General features: G+C 51.7%; 1 protein-coding gene across 5 annotated transcripts in view; it reads left to right on the forward strand.

Annotated features, from left to right (window-relative positions):
* MPP7 (membrane palmitoylated protein 7) overlaps nt 1-22,053 on the forward strand; it is a 360,464-nt gene that overhangs the window by 249,861 nt on the left and 88,550 nt on the right. For all 5 annotated transcript variants that reach the window (XM_030550282.1, XM_030550284.1, XM_030550285.1 and 2 more), the window contains one exon: nt 19,554-19,635. In XM_030550282.1, coding sequence (XP_030406142.1) covers nt 19,554-19,635 — 82 coding nt within the window. The remainder of the gene's footprint in view (nt 1-19,553; nt 19,636-22,053) is intronic.

Consider the following 22,053-nt stretch of genomic DNA (forward strand, 5'->3'; position numbering starts at 1 on the left):
ATAAAAGATGTGTTCCTATCGATCAGGACATGTAGGGGAATGAAGACAGACACAGGAATAGATTTAAACAGAAGGCTTCAAATATATTAACACCGAGTTGGGACACTATTCACCCTGCCTTCCCTGTCTCTTATATCAGCCATTTAAGTGGGTCCAGTGCCAGGTTAGAAGGCTTCCACCATATAACCCATACCTCAGGGTATACTCTTTTCAACCTGCCCCCAGGACTCCGTTCACTTTTCTGAATAATCTCACTTTCCACCCACAAGGGAAGTAGAGGGTACCATAAGGGTACAATGGCCTACAAAGGTCCAGAGTGACCTAGACAAATTAGAGGATTGGGCCTCAATAAATCTGATGAGAGTCAACAAGGACAAGTGCAGAGTCTTGCACTTAGGACGGAAGAATCCCATGCACTGCTACAGGCTGGAGACCGACTGGTTAAGCCACGGTTCTGCAGAAAAGGACCTGGGGATTACAGTGGACTAGAAGCTGGATGAGAGTCAACAGTGTGCACTTGTTGCCAAGAAGGCTAACGGCATATTGGGTTGCATTAGTGGAGCATTGTCAGCGGATCGAGGGAAGTGATCATTGCCCTCTATTCGGCACTGGTGAGGCCATATCTGGAGTATTGCGTCCAGTTTTGGGTCCCCCACTACGGAAAGGATATGAACAGATTGAAGAGAGTCCAGCAGAAGGCAACAGAAATGATTAGGGGGCTGGGGCACATGACATGAGGAGTGGCTAAGGGAACTGGGGTTATTTAGTCTGCAGAAGAGAAGAGTGAGGTGGGATTTGATAGCAGCCTTCAACTACCTGAAGGGAGGCTTCAAGGAGGATGGAGCTAGGCTTTTCTCAGTGGTGGCAGATGACAGAACAAGGAGTAATGGTCTCAAGTTGCAATGGGAAGGATCTCGGTTGGATATTAGGAAACACTATTTCACTAGCTGAAGCACTGGAATGGATTACCTAGGGAGGTGGTGGAATATCCATCCTTAGAGGTTTTTAAGGCCCAGCTTGACACAGCCCTGATGGGGATGATTTAGTTGGTGTTGGTCCTGCTTTGAGCGGGGGTTGGACTAGATGACCTCCTGAAGTCTCTTCCAACCCCAATCTTCTATGATTCTAAAGACTTCAGGACTACCCTTCTTCAATCGGTACAGTGAAATCCCAGATCTCTTTTACCGCTGGGAGCTGTCCCTTTTGGCTTTTATCCTTACTGGACACTGACCGCAATTTGTGATGAAAAGACGGTTACTCACCTTTGTAACTGTTGTTCTTCGAGATGTGTTGCTCACATCCATTCCAGTTAGCTGTGCGCGCTGCGCGTGCACGTTCGTCGGAAACTTTTTACCCTAGCAACTCCAGTGGGCCGGCAGGTCGCCCCCTGGAGTGGCGCCGCCATGGCGCTCGATATATACCCCTGCCGGCCCACCCGCTCCTCAGTTCCCTTCTTGCTGGCTACTCCGACAGTGGGGAAGGAAGGCGGGTGTGGAATGGATGTGAGCAACACATCTCGAAGAACAACAGTTACAAAGGTGAGTAACCGTCTTTTCTTCTTCGAGTGATTGCTCACATCCATTCCAGTTAGGTGAATCCCAAGCCATACCTAGGCGGTGGGGTCGGAGCGAGAAGTCGCGGCATGGAGCACTGCAGATCCGAAGGCCGCATCCTCTCTAGACTGCTGGACCAAGGCGTAGTGGGAAGCAAAGGTGTGGACCGATGACCAGGTTGCTGCCCGACAGATTTCCTGGATGGGCACACGGGCGAGGAAAGCCAGCGACGACGCCTGCGCCCTGGTAGAGTGCGCAGTCACACGGCCCGTAGGAACATGGGCCAGCTCATAGCAGGTCCTGATACAGGAAGTAACCCATGAGGATAACCTCTGTGAGGAGATAGGAAGCCCCTTCATGCGGTCTGCTACTGCCACGAAAAGTTGGGGGGATTTGCGGAACGGTTTGGTCCTCTCCACATAGAACGCGAGAGCCCTACGGACATCAAGCGAGTGGAGCTGCTGCTCCCTGCCGGAAGAGTGAGGTTTCGGGAAAAAAACCGGGAGGAATATCTCTTGGTTGATGTGGAAGGTCGAGACTACCTTGGGGAGAAAGGCAGGGTGTGGCCTCAGCTGTACCTTATCTTTGTGGAAGACTGTATACGGGGGGTCTACCACAAGAGCCCGGAGTTCCGACACCCGCCTAGCTGAGGTGATAGCTACTAAAAAGGCAGTCTTCCAAAAGAGATAAAGTAGGGAGCAAGTAGTTAACGGCTCGAAGGGGGGCCCCATGAGCCGAGACAACACCAGGTTAAGATCCCATGTTGGAGCAGGGAGTCATACGTTAGGGTATAAACGTTCCAGCCCCTTAAGGAATCTAGACACCGTCGGGTGAGAAAAAACGGAGCGGCCATCCCCACCCGGGTGAAAGGTGGAGATAGCTGCCAGGTGGACCCGCAACGACGATATCGCTAGACCCTGTTGTTTGAGGGACCAAACATAGTCTAAGATAATGGCCACCGAAACTTCCATAGGGCGGAGACCCTTCTCCACGCACCAACAGGAGAAACGCTTCCACTTGGCCGAGTGTGTCGCTCTCGTGGAAGGCTTCCTGCTGCCCAAAAGCACCTCCCGTACCGGTGTGGAGCAGCGCAGTTCAGAACCGGTCAGCCACGCAGGAACCACGCCGCTAGGTGCAGCGACTGCAGGTCCGGGTGACAGAGAGTCCCGTTCTCCTGGGTAATCAGGTCCGGGTGAAGGGGCAGGGGGACTTGGTCGGCTATGGCCAGGTCCAGCAGCATGGGGTACCAATGTTGCCTGGGCCACGCCGGGGCTACCATGATCACGCAAGCCCTGTCCCTGCGCACCTTCAGAAAGACCCTGTGGACCAGAGGGAAAGAGGGAAACGCGTAGTACAAGTGGGTCGTCCACGGAATAAGGAAGGCATCCGCTATAGACCCGGGCTCCCTGCCCTGAAAGGAGCAGAACGCCTGGCACTTCTTGTTCCCCCTGGACGCGAAGAGGTCCACCCGGGGATAACCCCACCTCTGGAAGATGGAGAGGGCGACGTCCGGGCGAAGGGACCACTCGTGCGATAGGAAGGATCTGCTCAGGTGATCCTCCAGCGTGTTCCGTACTCCGGGGAGGAAGGAAGCCATGAGGTGAATGGAGTGGGCTACACAAAAGTCCCAGAGTTGCATCGCCTCGTGACATAGGGGAGAGGATCTGGTGCCGCCCTGCTTGTTGATATAGTACATGGTCGTCGTGTTGTCGGTAAACACCGCGACACAACGACCTTGAAGCTGGTGACAGAACGTTTGACAAGCAAGGCGGACCGCTCTCAACTCCCGCATGTTGATGTGCAACTTCACGTCCTGCGGGGACCACAGGCCCTGCGTTCTCAGGGTTCCCAGGTGGGCCCCCCAGCCAAGATCTGAGGCATCCGTTGTCAGGGACACCGAGGGCTGAGGCGGGTGGAAAGGGAGCCCCGCACACACTACCGACTGGTCTAGCCACCAGTCGAGAGAATCTAACACCCCCTGGGGGATTGTGCTCAGCATGTCTAGCGGCTGCCTTGCCGGCCGGTAATGTTCGATGAGCCACAACTGGAGGGGCCTCATGTGGAGCCGAGCATAACCGGTCACAAACCTGCATGCTGCCATGTGGCCCAGCAGGGTTAGACATGTCCATACTGATGTCAAGGGGGCTGCCCGCAATCGGTGAATGATCGCCGACAATGCCTGGAACCTCGGCATCGGCAGAAGAGCCCTGGCGACGGTGGTGTCCAGGACGGCTCCGATGAACTCCACCCTCTGCGTGGGGATCAGGGTGGACTTGTCCATGTTGATCATGAGGCCCAAGGTAGCAAACAGGCCGGTGATCACGCGGACGTGGCTGCAAACTTGCAGTTCCGACGTGCCCCGAATTAACCAATCATCTAGGTAAGGGAACACGTGGATACGACTGCGCCAAAGATGTGCCACAACGACTGCCATGCATTTTGTAAAGACCCTCGGGGCCGTAGAAAGGCCAAATGGGAGGACTGCAAATTGGTAGTGAAGGGGGCCCACCACGAAACGAAGGAAACATCTGTGGTGTGGCCAAATGGCAATGTGAAAATAAGCGTCCTGCATGTCGAGGGCGGCGTACTAGTCTCCCGGATCCAGGGATGGGATAATGGTCCCCAGGGATACCATGCGGAACTTCAACTTCACCAGGTATTTGTTGAGCTCTCGCAGGTCGAGGATAGGCCTGAGGCCTCCCTTGGCCTTGGGGATCAGAAAGTAGTGGGAATAAAACCCCTTGCCTTTCTCGTTTTCCGGAACCGCCTCTATAGCTCCTTTGTTGAGGAGCGTCTGTACCTCCTGTCGAAGGAATTGCTCGTGAGAGGGGTCCCTGAAGAGGGACGAGGAAGGGGGGCGGGAAGGAGGAAATGATGTAAACTGCAGGCGGTATCCCGTCTGCACCGTACGCAAGACCCAGCGGTCCGATGTCATTTTGGTCCACGCCGGAAGGAAAAACAAAAGGCGGTTGGAAAACGGGGGGGAAGGATCCGTGGGGGAAACTGTTACTGCGCCCTCGGGCGCACCTTCAAAATGAAGGCTTGGGTCCAGGCGGGGGCTTAGAGGAGCTTTGATTCTTCTTCGAGTGATTGCTCATATCCATTCCAGTTAGGTGTACGCGCCGCGCGTGCACATTCGTCGGAAAACTTTTACCCTAGCAACTCAGTGGGCCGGCAGGTCGCCCCCTAGAGTGGCGCCACCATGGCGCTCCATATATACTCCTGCCGGCCCACCCGCTCCTCAGTTCCTTCTTACCGCCCGTGTCGGTCGTTGGAACAGTGGAGCGCGGCTTAGCTGACCTCCACTTCCCTAGCTACTCGTTTTTTCGTATATAATTATGCAGTTATAACGCTTTTATATATATATTTGTATGGTTATACGTGTTTTCTTTGCTAACATGGTTAGTTTAGTTAGCGGGGTTCAGGAAGTAGCCCCTTCCATGAGCCCAGTGCCGGAGCCATGCATGGCTCACCGGGTTTTAAAAGGGGCCCGGCTTGCCAGAAGCCGCGGCCGAAGAGAGATCTACATGACTTCTGTTTGAAGTGCCTCAGGGAATCACACTTGACAGATAAGTGCCCCATTTGCAAGGCTTTTAAGCCGAGAACAAAAGGTGCGGGACTTTCACTTACCCCTCCACCTTGGGCGCCGAGCGATGTTCAAGCGGCGGGCAGAAGCGCCTCCTCGGCACCGGACCCCGCCGGTACCACCAAGGCCTTTCGGCACCGACCGTCGCCGGCACCGATGTCGACTCGGCACCGCTCCCTTCTTCCGAGGTCGAGAGAGTCTATGATTCCTGCTGGTGCCTGGCGGCTCCCCGGCACGCGCCGTGGTTGAGCCCCCTGCTCCCGCTGCTTCCGTGCCACCTGCATCGCAGCCAGAGAGCTCGCCTAAGTTGCGTTATCCGGCACCGTCACCTGCAGAGGCACCGATGACTTTGGCTCCGTCGATTCCAGTCCCCCAGGACCATGGAATCCGGTGCCTGGCAGCTCCCCGGCTCGCGCCGTGGTAGAGCTTACTGCTCCTGCTGCTTCTGTGCCAGCTGCACCACAGCTAGACAGCTCGTCTAAGATGGCTCGCCCGGCACCGACGACGTCGGCACCGTCGATCCCGGTCCCATGAGGGCCGTAGAATCCGGTGCCTGACGGCTCCCCGGCACGCGCCGTGGTTGAGCGTATTGCTCCTGCTGCTTCCGTGCCAGCGGCACCGCAGCCAGAGGGCTCGTCTAAGTCGGATCGCCCGGCGCCGACACCTGCTACGGCACCGATGACGTCGTCACCGTTGATCCCGGTCCCACAAGGGCCGTAGAATCCGGTGCCTGACGGCTCCCCGGCACGCGCCGTGGTTGAGCGTATTGCTCCTGCTGCTTCCGTGCCAGCGGCACCGCAGCCAGAGGGCTCGTCTACGTCGGATCGCCCGGCACCGACACCTGCTGCGGCACCGATGTCGTCGGCACCGTCGATCCCGGTCCCACAAGGGCCGTAGAATCCGGTGCCCGACAGCTCCCCGGCACGCGCCGTGGTTGAGCGTATTGCTCCTGCTGCTTCCGTGCCAACGGCACCGCAGCCAGAGAGCTCGTCTACGTCGGATCGCCCGGCACCGACACCTGCTGCGGCACCGATGACGTCGGCACCGTCGATCCCGGTCCCACAAGGGCCGTAGTATCCGGTGCCTGACGGCTCCCCGGCACGCGCCGTGGTCGAGCTAATGCTCCGGCTGCTTCCGTGCCAACGGCACCACAGCTAGACAGCTCGTCTAAGATGGCTCGCCCGGCACCGACACCTGCTGCGGCACCGATGACGTCGGCACCGTCGATCCCGGTCCCGCAAGGGCCGTAGAATCCGGTGCCTGACGGCTCCCCGGCACGCGCCGTGGTTGAGCTCCTGCTCCGGCTGCTTCCATGCCAACCGAAGCCTCCGAGGCACCGACAACATCGGCACCGTCGATTCCAGTCCCACAAGGGCTATCGAATCCGGTGCCTGACGGCTCCCCGGCACGCGCCGTAGTTGAGCGTATTACTCCCGCTGCTTCAGTGCTGACGGCACCGCAGCCAGACAGCTTATCTAGCTCGGTTCGCCCGGCACCGGCACCTACCGGTACCGTGGATGACCTCGGTACCGTGGATGACCTCGGTACCGTGGATCCCGGCCCCATGAGGGCCGTCGAATCCGGTGCCTGACAGCTCCCCAGTACGCTCTGTGGTTGAGCCTGCTGTTCCCTGCACGCCGGAGATGTTACCAACGGCGAGGGCTCTCAGTGCCATGACAGAGTCAGTGCTGCCTGACCCGGGCACCGCCGGTACGGGTAATACAGTCTCCTCAAGGGATTGTCCCCTGTCAGTACAGCAGAGCGGCACCGTTCATGATCACGGTCCCGCAGACACTCCAAGTCCTGTCGGCACGCCGGACACCACTGGCAGTCCCGGTGCTGTTTTCCTCGGTACTGGTCACACTCGCTGCACCGGTCGGTATCCCGTTCGCCGACCCGCTATCGGCACCGTTCCGACATCTGGCACCGGGGCAGGTACCTTGACTCCTGTAGCTCTTCTCCGAGCCTCGAGATCTCGGTCGACCTCCCAACACCGTTCTGGTTGCGGGTCTGGATCTCGTTCCAGGTACCGATACGCCTCCCGATGCCGGTCCTCGGTGCCGAGTTGGGCAAGGTCCGAGTGAGTCAGAGACTCGGCCCGTGCCTTCTTTCGTACCTCCATGGCCGTCCGGACACGCATCCGTGTCATCTCATATGCGCAGATTTTATGCTCAGGACCACGATCCTGATATGATGGCCAGCGGGCGCCAGCCCCGAAGCAGAAAGAGCCTTGGCGAAGGCAAGGTGTACTCTGCAGGGGCCCTGCACCTCTGGGTAGCAAAGCAACAAGCCTTGCTTAGCTGCGATAATTATAGCACCTGGGTGGAGGAGTTTCTCCCTCGAACCTCCCACCTGGAGTTCGCTGCCGTCTTGGAGGACGGGGGAAAGAATTTACCCTTTGTTGGTAAAGGCATCTTCGCGGCAGAGACAGCCCCAGACTGCGAAGCCTGCTGGACAATAGGGTCCTAATGCGTCTCAGCATGTATACGCCAGCGACCAAACGCAGGCCTTTATGGCCCTAGCCGCCATACTCTGTGCCTAGCCAGAGGCAGAACTCTGGAGAACGGCAAGGCCAAGGTGGTCGCAGACAAAAGTCAGGCCCCCTAAAAAAGCCAAAGTCAAGGTCCCTCGCAATTACCACTGGGACAAAAGACGGACCTTCCAAGGTTCGCCGGAGGGCGGTGTACCAGTCGCAGGACGGGATCCTGATCCCGCTTTCTCCTGGCATGGCCCCAGTTACTTTCAGATCGCTGGGTCCTGCGCACGATGGAGCATAGGTACCACCTTTAAATTGCTCCAGCCCTGTCCCCCTTCAGCGGACGAAAGGGGCTAGGGGTTTTACTCCCGTTATGCCCTAGTCCCCCACTCGAACACAGGTCTCAGACCTCCCTGGTCCTGCATGGACTCAACCGGTTTGGGATAAGGTTGAAGTTCTACATGGTATCCCTGGGAACCATTATTCCATCCTTGCCTCCTGGGGGCTACTATGCCGCCCTGGATAGGAAGGACGCGTACTTTCGCAATGCCATCTTCCCTCTGCACGGGAGATGCCTCCGCTTTATAGCCAGCGGTGAATACTCCCGGTTTACGGCCATAGTCGCCGCCTACCGTAGCTATGTCGGATATGCGGTTTTCCGTATTGGGACGATTCGCTTATCCGTGGAGACTCTGAGACACAAACCACTCAGCCCGTGGGCATCGTCACGGTCTTATTCACAGCAAGGCCTGATGATTACTATAGAGCAATCCACTCTGGTTCCCACGCAGAGGTTGGGCTTCCTAGGGGCGATCTTGGTCTCCTACCTAGCCGGAGCCTGCTTATCACAACTGCGGTTTTAGGCGATGGCAACAATCATCTGAGGTCTGAAGGCTTTCCCAACGACCTCAGCTCGTTCTTGTCTCAGTCTCCTGGGTCCATGGTTGCCTGCAAGTTTGTAACCAAACACGCCAAGCTCCGCCTCCGTCCTCTCCAAGTCCGGCCCACCTCGGCGTACCGCTTGGACAGGGAGCCAGTGGTCATGGTAGTCACCGTTCCCTCGAACGCCTTAGGCTCCCTAGAGTGGTGGCTAACTCCCTCCTTGGTGTGGACAGGGATGCGGTTTCATCCGCCCCAGCCCTCACTGCCCCTGATGGCGGACGCATCCTCTCTCTGCTCGAGTGCTCATGGTCACCTCCGAGCTTAAGGCCTTCGGTCTTCTAGGGAGCTGGCATTCCTCATTAATGCCCCAAAAATGAGAGTAGTCCGCCTGGCATGCCAGGGGTTCCAGCGGCAGCTGCGAGGCCGTTGTATCTCGGTGTTTACAGCCAAGACAATGGCCAGGTGCTTCATAAGTATTCAGGGGGGACATAGTCCTTCCCCCTTTTTTGTCAGGAGGCCATCCATTTCCGGGTCTTTTGCATGGCCCACTCGATGGAGCTGGCGACGTCCTTTCTCCCAGGCGTTCGGAACGTCTTAACTCTTTGACTCGGCAGGTTTTTCCTGTCTTACGAGTGATCACTCTGCCCCATGTGAGGCGTCCCGCTTTCCGGAAGTGGAGATGGTTCCTCACACAGACCTGTTCGCTCACCGCGAGAGCAGGAAATGCCAGGTGTTCTGCTCCTTCCAAGGTCTCTCCTCGGAATCGATTTTGGACGCATTCCTGATGCCGTGGGACGGCCAACTGCATTATGCCTTCCCACTGTTCCCACTGGTTCGTTACGTCCTGCTCAAACTCCGCAGGGGCAGAGCGTGCATCATCATGATCACTCCAGAGTGGTCCAGGCAGCACTGACATACCACGTTGCTCGGCCTGTCAGCCCAGACCTCATCACTCAGGGCAATGACAGGCTTCGCCACTCGGACCTGCAGCCTCTTCGCCTCACGGTGGCTCCTGCGTACCTGAGTCGGGGTGACAGGCAGCCTTCCACCTGGTCAACGTACCGAGCCAGGTGGAAGCATTTCCTTTACAGCTGCAGTACGCTCGATCTTGCTCCTGCTGAGGTCTCGATCCCCTCTATTTGGCCTGCCTCTGGCCTTCAGCGGCAGGATCTGGCGGTATCATCGCTGAGGATACTCTCAGCAGCCATCCCTACCTTCCAGCAGGCTAAGATGGACGTTCAGTGTCCCACGCTCTATGGGTTCGAGGTCCCTCAAGGGCTTGGAGCGCTTGCACCCTCGGGTGCGCCGCCCAGCCCCGCCCTGGGACCTCAACCTAGTCTTGGCCAGACGGGTCTCTGAGATCAGAGCTCTTACGAAGGTTCCACAAAGACAAGGTGCAGTTATGACCGCACCCGGCTTTCCTCCCTAAAGTGTTTTGGCCTTTCATGTTACCCACAGCTCAACGCAATGGGCATAACCGTTGCACTCCTTGGACATCTGTGGAGTGCTCGCATTATATTGTGCTGACAGAATCATTGCCTACGGCGCCCCAGCTCTGCCCCGGTAGCGGGCCAAAGGGAGGGCTTGCTTGTTTTCCTCTCAGAGGATCTCATCTTGGGTGATGGCGGACATCCCCACTTGTTATGATTTGGCTCATAGTTCCCCAAGCCACATGACCGTGCATTCTACCAGGGCTCAGGCTTCATCTGCCGCCTTGCTGGCTCGTGTTTCTACCCACGAGACCTGTCGCGAAGCTCCATTGGTCCTCGGTCCTTACCTTTGCTTCGCAGTATGCCCTGGTTCAGCAGTCAAGAGAGGCTGTAGCCTCTGGCTCGGCAGTTTTATTCTGCCACATTTCACTCCGACCCCACCGCCTTTGTAAGGCTTGGGATTCACCTAACTGGAATGGATATGAGCAATCACTCGAAGAAGAAAAGACGGTTACTCACCTTTGTAACTGTTGTTCTTCGAGATGTGTTGCTCATATCCATTCCGCACCCGCCCTCCTTCCCCACTGTCGGAGTAGCCGGCAAGAAGGAACTGAGGAGCGGGTGGGCCGGCAGGAGTATATATGGAGCGCCATGGTGGCGCCACTCTAGGGGGCGACCTGCCGGCCCACTGAGTTGCTAGGGTAAAAGTTTTCCGACGAATGTGCACGCGCGGCGCGTACACCTAACTGGAATGGATATGAGCAACACATCTCGAAGAACAACAGTTACAAAGGTGAGTAACCGTCTTTTCTGCCCCCCTTGGTTCCCCGAATGCCTACGCCTTCCATTCCTGCCACGGCGCCTATTGAGGTCCTGCCGTTGGCGGAACTGGGGATATGGCCTGCGCTGCTGTTGCTGCTGTGGCCGGAAGGGTCTGCGTTGCGTTCCCGGCGTGTGCATCCCTAGGGAGCGCATAATGACCCGATTGTCCTTGAGACTCTTAAGTCTCGGGTCTGTCTTTTCCGAAAACAGGCCCTGGCCTTCGAACGGGAGGTCCTGGATGGTATGTTGGAGCTCCGGTGGAAGGCCAGAGACCTGCAGCCAGGAGATACGGCGCATCGTTACCCCCGAGGCGAGGGTGCGGGCAGCCGAGTCTGCAGCGTCCAAAGAAGCTTGCAACAATGTTCGTGCAACCTTCTTGCCCTCGTCTAGGATGGCCGCAAATTCCTGGCAGGCGTCTTGCGGCAGCAGCTCTTTAAATTTGTCCGCTACCACCCACGAGTTAAACGCGTACCTACTGAGCAGGGCTTGTTGGTTCGAAACCCTGAGCTGCAGGGCCCCAGCCGAGTAGACTTTGCGTCCAAGGAGGTCCATACGCCTGGCCTCCCTGGATTTGGGGGCTGGAGCTTCCTGTCCATGACGCTCCCTGTCATTCACCGACTGCACCACCAGGGAACACGGTGTCGGGTGGACATGGAGGTACTCGTAGCCTTTGGAGGGGGCCATGTACTTCCTCTCGACACCCCTCGCCGTAGGGGGGATGGAGGCCGGCAACTGCCAGATTGTGTTGGCGTTGGCCTGGATCGTCCTAATGAAGGGTAGGGCGACCCTGGTGGGAGCATCCGACGAGAGGATGGTGACAATCGGATCCTCGATCTCAGAGACCTCCTCGGCTTGTAGGCTCAGATTCTGAGCTACTCGCCTAAGGAGGTCTTGGTGCGCCCTGAGATCCAGCGGGGGGGGGTTACTGGAGGAGGTGCCAGCCACTGCTTCATCAGGGGAGGAGGATGAGGAGACCCCCGGCAAGAAAGTGTCCAATGGGGGGTCCCCCTCGGCCCTCGCCTCTGTCTCAGGAGCCAGAGCAGAGTCTTGCTGCTTGGACCCTTCCTCTCCATCCGGGGAGGAAGGGGGGCGAGACAACGAGGCTTCCAGCACCCTGTGCTCCGCTGTCGCAGGCCTAGCAGGAAGCTGTTGGGGGCCCTGGGCTTGATGGTATGCCCATGGGGTCCAAAACCCCCACTGCTGCGGGCCTTGGTCCTGTTGCGGCGGGTCTTGGAAGAGCGCCGCCTGCCGGTCGGTTCCTAGCGCATACCCGCTGTCTGTCTGCGAAGATACCGACGGCTGCCTAGAAGGCCACGGCGGGGCCGACCCTGGCTGGTAAGGGTCTGCGCGAGTCGGCAGCGAAGATCTTCTCGGTGCCGGGGATCGGTACCGGGAGTCATAGCGGTGCCGGGATCGGGACCGGGACCGGGTTCTGTCTCGGTGCCGGGATCTGGACCGGTACCGGCCACCGCTTCGGTGCCGGGATCGGGACCGGGACCTGCCACCGACGCGGTGCCAGGAGGTCGACCGGGACCTGCCACCAGCTCGGTGCCGGGAGGTCGACCGGTGCGGTGAGTGACGGCGGGACTGGCTCCTGGAGTCACGGTGCCGGTATCGGCGGCTGGAGTCCGACCGCGACCGTCTGGAGGTCGATCGGTGCCGCGAGTGAGACCGGTACCGCCGAGGGGAGCGGTGCCGGGACTGCGAGCGGCGGTGAGATCTTGATCTGCCGTGGCGTCGGGACTGGGATCGCGAGCGCGAGTCCCGAGACGGTGCCGACATCATGGGCTTGCCTCTAGATGCGACCCGCACCGGAGGTACCGGGGGTGGCGGCTGAGTAGGCTCCGTTAAGGCAATAAGGTCCCGTGCCGAGGCGAAGGTCTCCGGCGTGGATGGGACCAATAGCTCAACCCCAGATCTTATGGGGGAGCTTGGCGACACCGGACTCGACGGACCCGCCGGGCCCGGAGTCGACGGTGCCGGCGGCGCCGCGGCCGATGTCGAGGCCGGGCGCTCCAGTCGGGTCTGCCTGGCTGGAGTAGCAGACGCTGACTGTCTCGGCTCTGCACCTGGTGCCGGAGAAGGTCGGTGCCGGGGAGTCTTCCCGGTGCCGGTGCGATCCGGTGCCGGCGCCGAGATCACGGCCTGCGAAGCCGCCGGGTCAAGTACCGCCTCCATAAGGAGAGTCATGAGTCTTTGGTCTCTCTCCTTTTTTGTCCTGGGCTTGAAAGCCTTGCAGATGCGGCACTTGTCCGATCTGTGCGATTCCCCCAGGCACTTCAGGCACGCGTCGTGGGGGTCGCTGGTAGGCATAGGCTTCTTACAGGCCGCACACTGCTTGAAGCCCGGCGAACCAGGCATGAGCCCGGTGCCGGGTGCCGGAAAGGGCTACAGCCCCCGGCGAACAACTATCTACAACACTATTTACACCTAATTACTTACTAACTACACTTAACGATCTAACTAACAACTATAACAATAACGAGAGTTAACAAGGAGAGCTAGGGACGTGGAGGACAGCTATGCCGCGCTCCACAGTTCCAACGACCGACACGGCGGTAAGAAGGAACTGAGGAGCGGGTGAGCTGGCAGGGGTATATATCGAGCGCCATGGCGGCGCCACTCCAGGGGGCGACCTGCCGGCCCACTGGAGTTGCTAGGGTAAAAAGTTTCCGATGAACGTGCATGTGCGGCGCGCACACCTAACTGGAATGGATGTGAGCAATCACTCGAAGAAGAACTAAACATTACTACAAATGCCAAAAAGTAATTTCTCTTATTTAACTCAACTGTGCTCCATAATGTTGTGAGGAAGGCCACCCTCCCGCAAAAAAAAACAAACAAAAAAAAAACAGAAAAACACCAAGCTTCCAACAGCTTGGCTCCAATGGGAAAAAATTTTTCCTGACCCCAAAACAGGCAGTTGGTTAGACCTGAAACATTCTAAAACAGAGCGATTATAGTAAAACTACAGGGAGGAAGGGTGGAGCAGCTAACAAGAGGAAGAGGATCCAAAAAGCCTGGGCACAGGCTTAAATTAATGGGGGCGGGGAAAGCAAGGGGCTGGCTAATGGAAGTTGAAGAGTCTCTGGAGGAAATACAGCCCACCTCTGCATTCCAGCGCATACCCTTCCTCTTCTGGGGTTGTCCACCACACTGGAGGTCCGATCAAGTCTTACACCCAATGATATGGGTGGGTGGCAGTTTCAGTAGGCTAATTTAAGTTAAGTAATAGATATTAAAAAGAAATAGCTAATCAGTTGTTACAAATTTAGAGTCCAGCTTTTGGCCTCTTTTATACAGGTGGTCAGACTAGGTGATCCCAATGATCCCTTCTGACCTTGGAGTCTATGAATCTATTGAGAAAAGCACTTTACCATTACTTTAATTTTATGGTGGATTGTTCATAGACTCATAGACTCTAGGACAGGAAGAGACCTCGAGAGGTCATCGAGTCCAGTCCCCTGCCTTCATGGCAGGACCAAATACTGTCTAGACCATCCCTGTTAGACATTTATCTAACCTACTCTTAAATATCTCCAGCGATGGAGATTCCACAACTTCCCTAGGCAATCTATTCCAGTGTTTAACTACCCTGACAGTTAGGAACTTTTTCCTAATGTCCAACCTAAATCTCCCTTGCTGCAGTTTAAGCCCATTGCTTCTTGTTCTATCATTGAAGGCTAAGGTGAACAAGTTTTCTCCCTCCTCCTGATGACACCCTTTTAGATACCTGAAAACTGCTATCATGTCCCCTCTCAGTCTTCTCTTTTCCAAACTAAACAAACCCAATTCCTTCAGCCTTCCTTCATAGGTCATGTTCTCAAGACCTTTAATCATTCTTGTTGCTCTTCTCTGGACCCTCTCCAGTTTCTCCACATCTTTCTTGAAATGCGGTGCCCAGAACTGGACACAATACTCCAGCTGAGGCCTGACCAGTGCAGAGTAAAGCGGAAGAATGACTTCTCGTGTCTTGTTTACAACACACCTGTTAATGCATCCCAGAATCACGTTTGCTTTTTTTACAACAGTATCACACTGTTGACTCATATTAAGCTTGTGGTCCACTATGACCCCTAGATCTCTTTCTGCCATACTCCTTCCTAGACAGTCTCTTCCCATTCTGTATGTGTGAAACTGATTGTTCCTTCCTAAGTGGAGCACTTTGCATTTATCTTTATTGAACTTCATCCTGTTTACCTCAGACCATTTCTCCAATTTGTCCAGATCATTTTGAATTTTGACCCTGTCCTCCAAAGCAGTTGCAATCCCTCCCAGTTTGGTATCGTCCGCAAACTTAATAAGCGTACTTTCTATGCCAACATCTAAATCGTTGATGAAGATATTGAACAGAGCCGGTCCCAAAACAGACCCCTGCGGAACCCCACTTGTTATACCTTTCCAGCAGGATTGGGAGCCATTAATAACTACTCTCTGAGTACGGTTATCCAGCCAGTTATGCACCCCACCTTATAGTAGCCCCATCTAAATTGTACTTTCCTAGTTTATCTATAAGAATATCATGCGAGACCGTATCAAATGCCTTACTAAAGTCTAGGTATATCACATCCACCACTTCTCCATTACCCACAAGGCTCATTATCCTATCAAAGAACGTTATCAGAATAGTCTGACACGATTTGTTCTTTACAAATCCATGCTGGCTATTCCCTATCACCTTACCACCTTCCAAGTGTTTGCAGATGAAGGATGTGGAAGGATGTGAAGTAGGTCCAGCTGCTCTGTGACAGAACAGGTGCTGTCAGTTTGGCCAATTAAAAGATCAGGGCAGCATCTGGCCTATAAAGGATCAGGGCACCTGGGTGTGGGAGGGAGACCCAGTATATCAGAGCAGAGTGGTTCAGCCAGGAGTAGATGAGAGCTGCCAGAGACTTGGGGGAGTGGAGGAAGGTCCCAGAAGGAAGCAGGTGTTTCCTGGGAAACAGCTGAAGAAGGCAAGAAGAGCGGTGAAAGGCATTTGTTGGCTAGTGTCTCCAAGCCAGACGGCCATGGCCAGAGGACTGGAGAGGGCTGAAGAAAGAAGGAGATGCAGAGGGAGTTGCCTGCAGGCTCTAAGCTGGAGAGTCCAAATCAAGGGCCAGAGAGGATTGAAGGCAGTGGAGCAGTAGAGGAGCTTAACCTCTGAAATCTTCAGAGCTGGAGAGCCGGACTCCAGAGTAACTGTAAGAGGACCAGGGGGAGGGAAGGATGCTCCTCAGCAGAGGCTGTGGAAGGATTCCTGCTCGGGTAAAGTGAAGTTGCACTCCATTTGGAAAGACTGGGGTGGCTGTCCTGGTACAAGGACGGAGGAGGACTGTCGGAGGGTTCGGGTGTGGTCAAAGTCACCAGTGTGTCATATGTGGGGCATCCAGAGATGAGATAGCTTGAGTTTTAGTTACTGCTTTCACTTCAGTGAAAAATGGACTGCATATTTGGAGACTTATGTTTTGGATCATTTGCACAAGCCTTTTTTTAATAATTTGGTCCCAAGGAAGGATAGTATTGAGACAAGAAACCAAATAACTTTACTTCAGGTTAACCTGAGAGGGGAAATTGAGGCAGGCACAGGACAGCACGCCACACGGGACTACCCTGTGACACCTGGTTTGTGTCCAGTTGTTGGAAGTAAGCTTCAGACTAACATCTGCTACTGTGGTGCTAGAGCTTAGTATTGAGATAGAGTAGATGTATTAATGATTGATTTTTATCTGTTTATATACAGTAATATTGAAATCAGTAGTATTAGTGATTGATTTTTATCTGTTTATATACAGTAATATTGAAATCAGTAGTATTTGCTTCCTGTATAAAAATGCTCACTTTAAAACTTTGGCTAGAAAAATTGCAGTAAAATCCTCATAATTTTTCTAACTCGCAGGCATATTTGCATCTGAAATTAAATTGTAATAAAGAACTCAAGCAAATGTCATAGCTATGTAATTATATTATAAAAATGTAAAAGCATATTTTTAGCAAATTACAGAAAGAATGCACTGTTTAGAGATAGGATTTCATTAGAATAAATATAAAATGTAATAGCGTGTGCAATACACAGACCTAGAATTCTACTACAGAGTGGTGGCTGCTGTCAGAATTTCTCCCAAAGAGACTCTGAACATGGGGTGGTGATTAATTTTCTAGGGAGTTTTCTTTTCACGGCAAATATAGCCTGTGTGTAATAAACAAATACAAATCAAGCTCCCACTTGGCATTTGAAGTATTCTGTTGTATTTTAGATTTGAGTTTTTAGAGGTAAGTTTTACTGATAACCATTAAAAATGGTAAACACATACAAATCATTTGACGCCTGTTAGTTATTTGTGCATTTTTCCACCTTTGTGCTCCTGAAGTACTTTACATTTGAAACAGTGATGCACACGTTATTCTGCTTTATTTTCTTGATGACAAATTAAGAAAGGCAGAAATAAAAGAAAATTCAATATATATTTCATAAACAACGTACTCCGACCTCAACTGTAACTGTAGTTCTTCTTTGACAAGATAACACTAAGCAGTTGATACTGATACACATTTCAGCATGTGAGATCCAACAAGTGTTGGGGGGGAAAAGTTGGGACACCGAGTCACAAGTCCACTCAATTTAGGCATAATCAATTTTGGCTTTTATTTATACAATTTCAGACAGAATTATTGTCACGTATAGTGTCTGGACATACATTTATGCCAGGCAAATAACAGACAAGATAGAATTGGTCCGGCCCACGTTACCGCATTCTGGGGCGCTGGGAAGTTCTCCTTTAGTCAGATTCTTCAGTTTCTGGTCTAGTGTTTCTCCAGTTTGGGCCCATGTTCACTTTAGTCTTTTACATGTTTCTACATTACAGATTACTTAATCTTTATCCAGTTGGCTTTTAGCACATCAATCTTTTGGATTTTAGGTAACCCACACATTATACATGCACAAGCTTCAGTTGCCCATCTTCTATATTTTTCCTGCTGGTTTTGCAGTTTCAGGGTCATGTTGTTGTGTCATCCTGCCCTGGGTCTTCCCAGAAAAAAAGGGAGGTTATTATTATTATTATGTTTCTGTATCTTTTACTTACATCTTCCAACATGACATGTTTCCTTTGTTTTTTCAGCAATATTTTAAACAGATTAGCAATTTTATGTAAAAGAAGAATTACCAAAACCACATGTATGCCAGCTCAACCTTGGCCTAAGTGTTACCTCATCAGTACTCATTCACTATGCATAATTACAAATCATTAAAAATATAGCTATTGGAAGCTTTTCATCTTACCATTAACAATTCTTCATTTTATATTTCAATGTTATAGATCAATATATGTTATTCTGTGCTATTCTTAATCTATTAGAAAGGAGAGGGGAGTTATGGAAAACATAATTCTTCAATGTCAGCATTCCTTATTTTCTTTAAACATGGGTTTTTCATTCAAAGTTAAGTTTTGCTTCGCTTCTTTAGGAATTATCAGTTGAATGAGAGATGTCTTAATTTTAGGGCCTAGTTATTTGGTTGCTTTTACTGGTACCTCAACAGCAAGCTTCCTCACACTATTCTACCTGTGTGCTTTCACCCTGTTGAGAAGAAATACCTATTGAAGATAATCAGTTGGTCAGACTCCATGTTAACCTTCCTCTATTATTTATTACTTTCTGTCTCTGTTGAGAATACCAGCAAGTTGCTAGTTTTAATGGTGATTTTGTGCTATAGACAGCAGCTCACTAAGAGTTGACTTCAGTCTTCTCACACGGGCTGCTAAACAGCCATTGGATAAAAAAAAAAAGTATTTATGCTTTATTTAGTTGTTAATTGTTAAAACACAGTTATGACAGATACAGGAAATGTCCCATATTTCTGAATTGTATGAATTCTCCCTTATATGCATTCTAGATCAGTGCTACAGAACAGGTTGATTTTCCAAAGCCATCTTTGTTTCTTAGATGATTCTTAAAGACTCCTATGTGAAAAAACAAAGTAGCCACTTGTGTGTGTGTGTGTTGTTTTAAAGGCATAAATGTTAGCTAAATGTATGTAAAAAACATTTTGTGTGTTTGGCAACATGGCCTCTTTTTATGCAGGAACTTTACTATATATATTGTTTTTCAATTTTTGTCAGTACATAAGTGCAATTCTAGAGGCTGACCCAGTACAAATAGTATAGCCCTGTACAATTAGGGGAAATATTAAAGTCCAAAATTATATTGTTTTCATGTTCCCCTCAGAACATGAAATAAGGATATGTCTACATTGCAGTAAAACACCTGCGGCTGGCCTGTGTCAAATGGCTTGGGCCTCGGGGCTGTCAAATTTCAGTATGGATGTTCGGGTTTAGTCTGAAGCTTGAGCTCTGGAACCTGCCCCCATCACAGGGTCCCAGAACCCAGGCTCCATCCCAAGCCTGAATGTCTACGCTGCAATTTTATAGCCCCGCAGTCGAAGCCCCATGAGCCCAAGTCAGCTGACACAGGCCAGCCACAAGTGTTTTATTGCAGTGTAGGCATGTCCTGAGTACAGATACCACACCTGTAGAAAATTGATGGGTTATTGCTAGCCTCCGGAAAAGAACTGAACAAGTGACCAATTGTATAGACTAGAACAAGAAACAGATTTCTATCAACCTGATACAAACAACAGAAATGTGTATGTAATATTAATTACTTGTATTTCATGTAATAGCAGATTTTTATTAACAGGTGCCACTTTTGTTTGTGGACTACAGTATACATCATTACTGCTTGCAATTTTACATTTTAAATGTTTTCTAGTCCAGTGCATTTAAATCATGCTAACACTTACCAAAATCTTTTTTCTTTTTTTAAAGGGGGCCACTATTAAAAGGGATGAACTTACTGGTGCGATTGTGGTGGCTAGAATAATGCGAGGAGGAGCTGCAGACAGAAGTGGTAAGAGATGTCTTTTTTGGCACTAATCATTCAAATTATTTAACTCAGAAAAGGGCATGTGTGTGAGAGAGTGAGTGAGTGTGTGTGTGGGAGAGAGTGAGTGACTAGTGAGATGTATCCGTATTGCATACAAAGATAACTGGGAGTTGGGCCATCTAGGGTGGTATTTTGGAGCTTGTGATGGTAGGGAAAAGGAATGGTGAAGGTCAGGGAAAGTGTGAGACGCTTACTGAATGAGGGAGGCAACGTAGTGACAGATGATGTGGGAAAAGCTGAAGTACTCGATGCTTTTTTTTCCTCGATCTTCACAGACAAGGTCAGCTCCCAGACTGCTGCACTGGGCAGCACAGTGTGGGGAGGAGGTGAGCAGCCCTCAGTAGTGAAAAAACAAGCTAAGGTCTATTTAGAAAAGCTGGACATGCACAAGTCCATGGGTCCAGATCTAATGCATCCAAGAGTGCTGAGGGAGTTGTCTGATGTGGTTGCAGAGCCATTGGTCGTTATCTCTGAAAATTCATGGTGATCGGGGGAGGTCCCGTACGATTGGAAAAAGGCAAATATAGTGCCCATATTTAAAAAAGGGAAGAAAGAGAACCTGGGGAACTACAGACCAGTCAGCCTCACTTCCGTCCCCGGCAAAATCATGGAGCAGGTTCTCAAGGAATCCATTTTGAAGCACTTGGGGGAGAGGAAGGTGATCAGAAACAGTCCACATGGATTCACCAAGGGCAAGTCATGTCTGATGTCTTTAAACCATAATTTGAGGACTTTAATGGCCTGCATTGTGCAGGAGGTCAGACTAGGCTGGGATGATTGATCATAGATCATAGAATATCAGGGTTGGAAGGGACCTCAGGAGGTCATCTAGTCCAATCCCCTGCTCAAAGCAGGACCAACACCAACAGGGGTTTGGTCATCTAGTTCAACCCCCTGCTCAAAGCAGAACCAATCCCCAGTTGGTGTTGGTCCTGCTTTGAGCAAGGGGTTGGACTAGATGACCTCCTGAAGTCTCTTCCAATCCTAATATTCTATGATTCTGTGATTTCCTGTTGAATGAAATGTGGAAATGATTTAGTGTTTTTGAGTTATTAAATGAAAAAGCACAATAAGTTTTATCAATTATTGTTTATTACTTGACAGATTTGTGCTTAGAAATGCTGATATGTGCAAAGATTGGTTTAGTTCAGATAAGCATTCAAGGATTTGTTAGAATAGATTTTCTTTGTAGATTTCTCATGCTTTCTGTTTCTGGATGGATCATAAATAGCGCAATAGTAGCCGTGCTCTCTGTATTATCTTTATACTGAAAATATGAAGTGAAGTGTGCAAAAATTTAAAAATGCTCTGTGTTCTTTACAATGGTTGGGTTCAATTCTTATTTTCTACAAACCAGTATGCCCATCTCTAGTATAGGCACTAAATGTAGATAGTAATTTTGTCTTAGTTCAGTGGTTCCCAAATTGTGGGGCATGGCCCCCACACGGGAGCATGGAGGAATGTTTGGAGGGGTGCGCAGTGGGGCCTGGGCTAGCCCCCATGAGGGCAGGGAGGGAATGCCACACTTCCAGCCTCGCTCCTCCCCCAGCCCTGCTCTGCTTCCAGGCCTGGGCTAGCCCTCATGGGAGCAGGGAGGGAGTGCCATGTTTCCAGCCCCGCTCCACCCCCAGACCAGTCCTGCCCCAAAGCTATTGAGCCCCCAGTCCCACTCCATCTCCACTCCACCCCCTGCCCTGTCCCCAGACCAGCTCTGGCTCTAGCCCCAGCAACTCCCCTATCCACAATTCCGCCCTCAGCTCTGCCTTCAGCCCAAGCTCTGCTGCTCAGGAAGCCTTGGCTGTGCAGTAATGGAGGGGGTGCAGACAGATTCTGTTAATAGTAAGGGGGGTACAACTGGAAAAGTCTGTGCACCACTATCTTAGGTGATGTCTTCAAAGAGGAGCAGAAGTGGATGGGTTTAATGATACATGGGGTTTAAATTTGATTATTTAATTAGTTATTCATAATTTTACATATAGACATCCAGCATAAACTAATCCTGACCAAGGAAGATATTTAACATGCAGTAAAATTATATATAAATTATATATTGTTCACTGCATGTTAAATATTTGAAGGAAATGCAGTAATTTCAGTGCAAATAGAGAAGTATTTTCCAGTGATGATGAGGCATAGCATGCCTCTTAAAGGTTCAGAAGAATTTAATGGGCATGGAATTGATTTTGAAACCTAATCTAAATGCATTGATATTTGCTGTTGTGTGTAGAGTGTCTTGTATGTTGTTCTGTAAATAGGAGTTCTCCATTGCACTTGGATAGCATAGAAAAATATTTAAATGCTTCACCTGTAGGTGGCAAATGTCACTGATATCACAGACTCCAACACCTTCAGTTGTTGAATTCATTGCACCTGAAGCAAGAG

The sequence above is a fragment of the Gopherus evgoodei genome, chromosome 2 (assembly GCF_007399415.2).
Source record: "Gopherus evgoodei ecotype Sinaloan lineage chromosome 2, rGopEvg1_v1.p, whole genome shotgun sequence".
In the NCBI taxonomy this organism is placed as follows: domain Eukaryota; kingdom Metazoa; phylum Chordata; order Testudines; family Testudinidae; genus Gopherus; species Gopherus evgoodei.